At 38.3% G+C, this 10,183-nt stretch overlaps 3 protein-coding genes across 5 annotated transcripts; 2 read left to right on the top strand and 1 right to left on the bottom strand.

Moving 5' to 3' along the window:
* On the top strand, positions 1,839–2,543 carry LOC104722212 (2S seed storage protein 2-like). The gene has a single exon (XM_010440348.2). The coding sequence runs from the start codon at positions 1,894–1,896 to the stop codon at positions 2,386–2,388; it is 495 nt and encodes a 164-aa protein (XP_010438650.1). The 5' UTR covers positions 1,839–1,893; the 3' UTR covers positions 2,389–2,543.
* LOC104722211 (2S seed storage protein 1) lies at positions 3,994–4,707 on the top strand. Its single transcript, XM_010440347.2, has one exon. The coding sequence runs from the start codon at positions 4,037–4,039 to the stop codon at positions 4,526–4,528; it is 492 nt and encodes a 163-aa protein (XP_010438649.1). The 5' UTR covers positions 3,994–4,036; the 3' UTR covers positions 4,529–4,707.
* On the bottom strand, positions 5,181–9,601 carry LOC104722210 (kinesin-like protein KIN-14M). Of its 3 annotated transcripts, XM_019232200.1 has the most exons (18): positions 9,587–9,601; positions 9,127–9,219; positions 8,900–9,092; positions 8,581–8,725; positions 8,377–8,486; positions 8,166–8,285; positions 7,868–8,071; positions 7,605–7,781; positions 7,437–7,511; positions 7,197–7,343; positions 6,976–7,114; positions 6,791–6,900; positions 6,539–6,700; positions 6,255–6,463; positions 6,086–6,167; positions 5,880–5,984; positions 5,683–5,787; positions 5,419–5,598 (listed from the first exon to the last, which is right to left on the bottom strand). In XM_019232200.1, the coding sequence occupies exons 3-18, from the start codon at positions 9,062–9,064 to the stop codon at positions 5,419–5,421; spliced, it is 2,235 nt and encodes a 744-aa protein (XP_019087745.1). In that variant the 5' UTR covers positions 9,065–9,092; positions 9,127–9,219; positions 9,587–9,601. The 3 variants fall into 3 exon arrangements, with proteins under 3 accessions (XP_010438647.1, XP_019087745.1, XP_010438648.1); XM_010440346.2 differs by lacking the exon at positions 9,587–9,601 and having other exon boundaries at positions 9,127–9,282; XM_010440345.2 differs by lacking the exons at positions 9,127–9,219; positions 9,587–9,601 and having other exon boundaries at positions 5,181–5,598; positions 8,900–9,064.

Here is a 10,183-nt window from a genome sequence, read left to right as displayed (position 1 = left end):
AAAAAGTACTCAAGAGATTTAATATGGAGCAAGCTCACCCATTGACTGGCCCAATGGTTGTGTGAAGCTTAGACTTGGATAAAGATCCATTTGCTCCTAAGAAGGCCAATGAAGAAATTCTTGGACCTGAAGTGCCTTACCTCAGTGCTATAGGAGCGTTAATGTTCCTGGCTAGTCATACTAGGTCGGACATATGCTTTGCCGTGAACCTCCTAGCAAGATATAGTTCTTGTCCAACTATACGGAACTGGAATGGTATTAAACACGTACTACGGTACCTGCGAGGGACGGTTGATTTTGGTTTATTTTATACTAACCATAACCGAGACTGTCTAGTTGGTTTTGCTGATGCAGGTTACCTATCCGATCCACACAACGGTAAGTCACAAACAGGTTATGTGTTTACGCACGGCGGTACGGCGATCTCTTGGCGTTCAATGAAGCAGACTCTTGTGGCCACATCGTCAAATCACGCGGAGATCCTAGCCATCCATGAAGCCAGCCGTGAGTGTGTTTGGTTGCGGTCCATGACTCAGCATATACGGACGGATAGCGGCTTAGAAGACAGCAAGGGAGCAACCGTCATCTACGAGGACAATACGGCTTGCATCGCCCAGCTCAAGGAAGGATACATCAAGGGAGATCGGACGAAGCACATACTGCCGAAGTTCTTCTTCACACATGAACTACAAAAGGCCGGAGAAGTTCAAGTGGTGCAAGTACAGTCCTGCGACAACTCAGCCGATCTCTTCACCAAAGCATTGCCGACATCGACGTTCAGGAAGCTCACGCACAAGATTGGGATGCGGAGACTTCAGGACTTGGAGTGATGTTTGGATCAGGGGGAGCAATGTGTGCTGTACTCTTTTTCCTTCACCAAGGTTTTGTCCCATTGGGTTTTCCTGGTAAGGTTTTAATGAGGCAGCATCCCCTAAGCACATTGCAGCGATCCCATCCAACATGGCACGGTCATCTCGTCCAGGGGGAGTGTTGTAAAACACTTGTGGACTCCATAGACCAGCCCGCTCACAGTCCGTTAGGACATGGCCTTACGGCCCATTTACTGTCCGCACATGTACGGCCCATCGGCCATAGCTTTACGGCCCATGGCCATTGCTTTACGGCCCATGGCCTATCTTATGTACTCGATTGCTTTATGGGCTTTAGCCCTTGTACTCCTATTATATATACTTGTATGCTCGACATTAATCAATAAGACTAAGATATTTCACTTCCTAAATTCTCTAGTTTACAACATTTTTTGAATTATCTGTCTTTAATGGCATATTTACGTAATTCAGTTAAAATATATAAAAAAAATCGTCTAATGTCAATTATTGTTATTGATTATGATATTTAACAATTCATACATATTTTTAACATATACTCCCCTTTACATTTTTAAATGATTACGTTCATAGGTTGTTCGTGGTAACTATATAGTCTATACTGAGTCGTTTTATATTTCTATATTTCAATTAATTAAGCTTCCAGACTATATATTTCTAAGAGCAGTCTCACCAAAAACGATTGACTCTCATCACGTTCGATTGAAACCAACTTAACAAAAGGGTTTGTATGTTAAGAAATTTTTTACCTTCTTTTCAAAAATCGTTCATATATATAGTTTCATGTCAGAACATGAGATACAATCGTACGAATCATGCAGACACGGAGTTAGGACTGGTGTTGTTCGTCACTTGTCACTCTTTTCCAACACCTAATCCCGACAACAACGCAAGAGAATCTCTCTCGACCGCACAAACTCATGCATGCATGCATTCTTACACGTGATTGCCATGCAAATCTCCTTTCTCACCTATAAATGTAAACAAACCTTTCACCACACTCTTCACTCAAACCGAAACAAGTGACCATACACAAAAATAGCAAATGGCAAACAAGCTCTTCCTCGTTTCTGCAACTCTCGCCCTCTGCTTCCTCCTCACCAACGCTTCCATCTACCGCACCGTCGTCGAGTTCGACGAAGATGACGCCACCAACCGCCAATTCCGCCCACAACAGAAATGCCAGAGGGAGTTTCAGCAACAACAACACCTAAGAGCTTGCCAGAGCTGGATGCGCCTGCAAACTAGGCAAGGCCGTGGTAGCGGCCCCGCCCTCGATGATGAGTTTGATTTCCAAGACGACATCGAGAACCCACAGCAGAGACACCCCGTACTCCAACAGTGCTGCAACGAGCTCCAACAGGAAGACCCAGAGTGCGTTTGCCCCACCTTGAAACAGGCAGCTAGAGCTGTTAGACTCCAGGGACAGCAAGGACCTTACCAAGCCAGCCAAATTCTCCAGACCGCTAAGCGCTTGCCTAACATTTGCAACATCCCACAAGTTGGTGTTTGCCCCTTCAGGGCCTCCCCTTACTACTAAATTTCAAACCTAGCACGATGATTATGAGTGTGACTAATGTATGTTAATACTATATACACAATCATCGTGTGTTTTTTATATATATGTAAGTTAATGTTTGCGGCTAATATAATTAGCACTACATACCGTAATAAAAGAGAGGTTTTTGTTTTATATTTGTTACTCTTACTCTAGCTCTTGCTGCTCTCTAAAAGATGATAGCGATATACGAAACAATAAATCTCGGCTTAAGTACAATTAAGAAAAAGGAAGAAGTTGAACACTTAGTCTAAAAAAAAAAGAAGTGTATTGAACATCACCAAAAAAATAGAAAACACTAGTCTTTACGAACGAGAATGAACATAGACTCATACTGCTCATGATATGACTTCAGGCACAGTAATAAAAATCATCCATTATAAACAATTATGTCTTCAAAAAAAATTATCAACTTCCAAGTTCCAACGTAAGTAGGATCGAACAATAATAACTCAATCTGACGAGAACCCATTAACGCCGGACGAAGATATAGCTCTTATCCATTTAGAATATGGTAAAAGCTCATTCCCAATTCCTCTGGCGATCGCATACTGTAACTGAAGTACTCCTGCATCTACTTACTTTCTTTTATATGCAACTGCTTACTGATGTTGCCTTTCTTCTTATATATAGTCCATTTAGTAACTGGTCTCCAATCTAGCTAGCTAGTAGCCGATCTATGATATGTAGATTTAAATTTCTTACAAAAGAAAAAGAATAATAAACAATATATATATACAATTTCAAAATTACAATTATGTTGTCGACATATCTTTTTTTTTTTTTTGTCAACATATCTTCAATCTGCTTGTGATGATATATGTAGATCAGTGGATGTGCATGTTGACATGTTGTTTTGCTGATGGCTAGGCCAGCGCTAGCGGCAAATAGTTGTAGCCTTGTGGGCGTATGGCAACGATTCATGAAATGATGTGGCTATCATTGATTCACTATATATATTGATGTTAACTTTTCTGTCAAAATTACCGACAAAGACATATAGATTGAAAAACTGTATCTAATTAATTTATATTTTATTAGTAAATGTAATCGACAAATCTACTAAAAAAGAAGTGATAACAAAGAAAAAAGAGTACAAAAGTGTTACGTCGCGGGAGTGATTTGAAAAAGTTTTTCAGACGTCATCTAAAGTAGAGTAATGTAAATACTAGACAGAAACCTTTGATATCTTTACAAAAGTATCACTTCTAGTTAGAAGAACTCTAATTCAAGATAGCTTCCCACGAATAATAATTAGTATTTGGTTTTTTTTTCTCTCATTTTTTTTTGCTCTATTTGTTTGGGATAATTATCAATCTAGACCCCTATTATTTTTCAAGTGTCATTCGGATCAACCACTTCTAAACTTTGTCTAATATTCTTTACGAGTTGTCCAGATGTTGTTCATGATTTGTCACTCCTCCAATTTGAGTTTCCAACACCTAATCGCGACAACAACCTCATAGCTTTTCTCTCTCACACAACACATTCACATCACATGCATGTTTTTCTGTGTGCATGCAAGGTTACACGTGATCTCCATGCAAAACTGCTCCCTTTTCCATAAATACCCATAAACCCTTCACTTCAATTCACTCAAACAAAACACAACATACACAAATAGTAAGAAATGGCAAACAAGATCTTCCTCGTCTGCGCAACTCTCGCCCTCTGCTTCCTCCTCACTAACGCTTCCATCTACCGCACCGTCGTCGAGTTCGATGAAGATGCCACCAACCCCATGGGCCCAAGACAGAGATGCCAGAGGGAGTTCCAGCAATCACAGCACCTAAGAGCTTGCCAGCAATTGATGCGCAGGCAAATGAGGCAAGGCCGTGGTGACGAGTACGATTGGGAAGAAGACATGGAGAACCCACAAAGACCCCAGCAGCTACTCCAGCAGTGCTGCAACGAGCTTCGCCAGGAAGACCCAGTTTGCGTTTGCCCCACCTTGAAACAAGCGGCCAGATCGGTTAGCATCCAGGGTCAGGGACAGGGACAGCAGAGACAAAGCCAAGCTAGGCAAATTTACCAGACAGCCAAGCACTTGCCTAACGTTTGCAACATCCCGCAAGTCGATGTTTGTCCCTTCCAGATCCCTTCCGGGCCTTCTTACTACTAAATTCGAAACAAAACCATCGAGTGTATATAGCACGATGATCATGAGTGTGGCTGTTGATTATATGTTAACACTACGCCGTTATCGCGTGTTTTATGAGAAAATATGTAAGCTTTAGGATGTTCATGAGGTTTGTTTAGCACTGCTCCGTAATAAATGAGAGGTTTGTTTTCTGTTTTTCATTCGCTACTCTTGCTCTCTCTAAAAAGTGATGACGTTCAGAAAAGAAAAGAAAAAAACATGAATCGATTCGAAAAGAGGATAAAATGAAAACAATTAGTAAATAAAAAAGTGATGATTTCTCTTTCTAATTATTTGCGCAGTAAACAATCAGAAATACAAAACATTATTCCAAAACAATAGTCTATTTGTGATGTATGTTGTTATGCTCGGCAATGCTCAAATAGCCATGATAATGATCGATGAAATAATATAATTATCGAATAAACATGCCTCCTTTCAAAACTCATGGATATTTGATTTTGAGGATGATGGTACTAGTTGGTCGATCGCCTATAGCTAAATCGAACTTCATCTATACTACTACGTAATTTTTTTTGTTGCCAAATTTCTAAGGTGACGATAATACTAGAATTTATTTTGATAAGCTTTTCATTCTATTATTTTCACCAATTATACCGAAATTTTTGAAATGTAAAGTAAACACTAAATTTGATTATCTAAGCTTTCTGTCTGTCTAATCGAGATCTCTCAGAACATTCTGATTTTTTCAACACACAAATCCTCCTGATCCAAGATAAGAGTATAAGTTAACAGACACTTAAGGCTAATACAAGCTATATACAGATTTAGCACCGACATCAAGTAGAGAGTGACCACATTTGGGTATAAACATAACTTTATTTATTTAGCTTCGATCCGAGGAGAAATTCTCATCCAAGGCTCAAGCGATAATCCAACGGTTTGGCGTTAACATGACGGTGTGCTGTTCCAATCTCACAAGCATTCACTCTTGCTGCAAATCTGAGCGAGCACAGAGACTCACCGGTTGAGGAAGGTTCCGGTGTGATGTTCACAAACATAAGCGTCTTCGAGTCGCCTCCTAAACAGGGCTGATCATAGAATGTCCACAAAGTTTCATCACAACACAGAATCTATTTTAGGTTTTGCTCAAATGATGATTTTAAAATGCTTACCTGAAGAAGATACGTGAGCTTTGAGTTTCTGAAAGGTACGTGATCTTCTTTCTTCGCTAAGGCGAATATGACATCGCCTAGAGACGATAAGCTTTTGTTGATTGCCTTTTCAGTAAGAAAAAAAGAAACACATTAAGCCTAAGTAATATTTTCTTAAGATTCTAAAAAGTGTGTTTATCTAATTTCGCAGAGATTACTTGAGTTTCTTTGAGTCTATCACCGGTTGATCCGCTCTTTGATAAACGCTCACTACCCGCAAGATCAATCAGGTTCAAGACACCTTGCACATGTTGCTCTGTGCTCTGTAAGAAACAAAACAATTAAAAAAGCGCAGGGTTGGCTTGGACGAAACAAATATCAGACTATGAAATGTTGTAGTTGCAGTAAGAAACGCGATTAGTACCTCATTATATCCAGAGATCTTTAATGTGAAAACGAAATGGCTTCTCGATGATTGCTCGTTCATTGCAGTCTTCCCTACTGACCTGGACAAAAACTCAAGACACAGTATGTTTCATTTTAGCAGCTTTCGGTTTCTCTAATCATTGCCAATCTTCAAAACAAATACTTGCCTGTTTCGAGCTGCATGATCTAAGAGGAAAGAAACTTGCTTCGAGCTTCGAACATCTACAACAGTAAGTTCCACAACATGTGTGTTCCCACTAGCATCATGTTTGATTGCATATTTTTGAGGAGAAACGCCACTGTCTGCTTTCACAGCTTCCTTGTTTGTTGACAAGAGATCTCGAATTGTTTCGTTGTATATTTCCAACATAGACACCTATATATAAACCAATCAATAATAATACTATGAATGTTACATCACCCATTTATAATTAGTTAGGAGTTTAGTTACCTGCAACTCATACTTCCAACCCTGTGATCGAAGAGACTGCCTGGTTTGAAATATTTGCTCCAAACATCGAGGAATCAGTCCTTTTTCCTCCAGGTTTCCTGGCCTACCCATCATTGTATAAGTTTTTCCAGATCCCGTCTGTCCAAACGCGAAAATGCAAACCTGAAAAATGTAGAATAGCACATTTGACGAATCGTTTAATAGAAGAAATAAGCAAACAGGGAGTTAAACTGAGCTTAAGCAGATAAGTACCTTGTAACCATCAAGGGCACTCTGAACAAGTTGAGAAATCTCTACAAAAACATCTTCTTGTGATGCGCTTGGTACAAAAACCTTATCAAATGTGAAACAATGCGTTTGCCCTGGCCAAAGCAAACAACAAATGAGTCTCTTTTTTTCCGTGAAGAACAAATTTTTTTCAGAAGACTTGTTCATACCATTTTGCAGCAAGTCAATGCCCCGACCAAGTGCTTCTAGAGATGTAGGGTAGGATATAGTTTTGGCCTCCTCACTAGAATTCTCTCCTGATAATAGAGGTCTAACCCTGCAGAATACGCGGATGTTTCCCTTCAATTCCTGCAACATCTAATGTTTCAGAATTTCCTAAGCTTGATCAAGATAGTACAAGGGAAATGGAAACCAGATGAGAAGTTTAAACCTGTATGGTATTGTGCAACTTCTTTCGTAATTTTTCTCCCTCGATGAGTTTGAGTTCTGCTTCTTCTAAGCGACCTTTCAGCTCCATAATGCTTTCCTTTTGCTCTTCAAACTCGTTCATTTTCTCAAAAGTAGACAAGTCAGCCACCTAATCATAATAAACAAACATGCAACAAGAATTTAGAGATTTTCATATACATTATCATTTCTATATATGTACAACTCAAGAATGCGATGAGACCTGCAGTTTCCTCTCAGAAGCTACTAATTGATCCTGCAACACTTCTATCTCCTTATTTTGAACAGAACACTTACTCTGGACAAAAAGATTACAGCATCTTAAGAAACACTAATCTCCATATAGATTTTTAAGAAGTAAATACAGTAGTGCATCAAAAATGAAATAAACCTCAAGCTCATTAATGGTGTCTTTGAAGTCATTTTGCTTGGTTGCTTCGGCTTGCAGATATTCAATTTCCGTTATATGGCGGTCACGATCATCTTTGACCTGTTGAATCTCAACCTTGAGGCTTACAATTTCATTCACCAATTCGTCTTTTTGCTTCATGACATCATCTTGAGACACCTAAAAAAACAAGACACAGGTCATACCCTGATTTTTTTTTAAAAGGCCTCTCATTGATCGAATAAACGCAGAATGAATTAAATCACCTTAGAGGCAGCAAGTTGATCCTGCAGTGCTTTAAACTGACCCTTCATGTTACCAATACTTTCTACAATGCCGGTCCGTTCTTTCTCTCCTCGCTTTATATTTTCATGAGCTTCATCGAGATCACCTTGGAGTTTGCTATTGTACAGCTGCAAGCTCGAGTTATACTCTTGCAAGAGTTTGTACATGTCATTGACAGCTTGAATCTGAAACAAACAAAAAAAAAAAGAAAATCAGAAAAAAACAATCAATGTCAATCAACTAATCATTCCCCCTTTAAGATCTTTCTGACTTTCTCACCCTTTGGTTAGCTGTTTGAAGGTCTCCTTGCGTTTTTGCTAGCTCGTCAGTGAGGGCAGCTTGCAAACTTTCAACAGCAAGTCTTGCTTCTCTCTCTTTTCCAAGAGATTCATTCGCAGCCTTGCGCAAAACAATACCGAGTTTAGAAAACCACAGAGAATGATGAACTAGACACAACTAACTTAATAATTGGAACTAGCAGTATTCTTACCAATTTCTCTGTTTGTTCTTTGGCAAGCTGCACCTGAACAGAGGCAAAGTTCTTCCTCAGTTCATCGATTACAAGATTCAGCTCCTCTTCCTTTACTTTCAAATTAACCTCTGCAAGAAAATGCATACAATATATGTTCATAAGAAGAAGAAGCAACTATTTTAAAATCCCAACAGGTGGATCCAAATCTGTAACAAAACTAACCCAAATCAGCACAATGCTTCTCGTTCATCTCCATAGCATTCTTCAACTTCTCTTGCTCAAAAGCGTAATCTAACTCGAGTTCTTGAAACCACCTAATGCAAAGCCTAAGCCTTTTTACATAGTCCATCGTATTCTCACATCTCTCCTGCAAAGAAAGTAACAAAACCCAGCAACAACTCAGATTTAGCAACTATACTATTCACGAGACCAAAACCCGTTTGAAAGATGTTTGGTTGTAAATTGCATGAACTGAGAGATCTCGATTTCAGACAACAACCCAAAAAAAAAACATAAAGGTAAAAGAAGAAAAAGGAGAGACCTTGTAATTGTACTTGCTCTTGTACTTGATTCGCTCATGAAGAAGAGCTTCAACATCTTCTCTAGTAAACTCAACGGGACCATATTCAGATCCTTCATTACTAGTCAGATCTTTCACCGGGAAAGATGGTCGGATTCTTCCATTGTTCGTCATCTCTCCAACCATCAGAGAGAGAGAGAGAGAGAGAGAGAGAGAGAGAGAGAGAGAGAGAGAGAGAGAGAGAAAGATGAGCTGAAAATAAAAATTCTTCTCGTACCTAAAGTTTACTCTTCTTCTTCACTCAGGATTTGTCTCTTTCACGCCAATTAAAAGCTTAAAACCTGCAAAAAAGGATTTTTTTTTTGATATTTTTCTTCTTCTCAGAGATCTTTTATTATTAATTTTTTTTATAAATAGATTAAACTTGAAAAGGATTGAAACCCGTGAATGAATGGTTTTGTTTTTCAATTTGAAAACAGTAAAGTTGTTACAAAGAGAAAAAATAATTAAGCAGTGATTTGAGCTAAACAACAAAGCAAGAAAAACACTATCAGTAATAAACTAATAACTAATAAGTAAAGCAAAAAAAAAAAAAAAACATAAAGATTAAAACTTTGTGTCATTAGTGTGAAAAGAATCCTCTAGTGTAGTGGCAGCTTCATTATATTCTTAGAGATTTCTAGAAATTATGTGAGAAAAGAAGAAGACCTTTTCGAAATGGAGGAGATCAAATGTCGCCGTGATTCTGTTCTCCCGTCGCTCGCTGCTACCAGCTACGTATTGTTTAGTGTTTATTTTGTTCAGAGAGAGATGAGTTTAAAGCCGTTGATTAGATCTGAATACGCCGAGCTAGTGCGATCACATCCGTTGCTTTATTTTTTGACTTTTTTTTTCAGCAAAATAATTTGAATATCTTAAATTTAAGAAGAGACTAGAAGAAAATATAATTGAATATGTTGTCAATACAAGAATTGTTTTGATTTGAAAGCAATTATAGTTTACATTATTTTCATTTACGTTACTGAATTCTGGGCAGTATTTATTTGTGAAAAACCATCTCTTCGAATAACTCGGATAAAGTCAAACCATTTTATTTATGTTTTTATTATAAGCATTTACTTGAAGATTTTGAAAATTTAAAGTTAATTCGAAATCTAAAAGGTAACAATATTAACAGTTCCATATTATCTTGAAATTCAGTTGCGACCAAATAAATCTTGAAATTCAGATGTGCTTATTTACTGCACCTACTCATACACAACTTGTGTAGACGACGACTAGATTTATTTTATTTATTTGGTTTCA

Source organism: Camelina sativa, chromosome 11, assembly GCF_000633955.1.
Source record: "Camelina sativa cultivar DH55 chromosome 11, Cs, whole genome shotgun sequence".
Taxonomy (NCBI): domain Eukaryota; kingdom Viridiplantae; phylum Streptophyta; class Magnoliopsida; order Brassicales; family Brassicaceae; genus Camelina; species Camelina sativa.
Note: the sequence above shows the minus strand (reverse complement) of the source record. Positions and strands in the feature narration are given on the sequence as shown.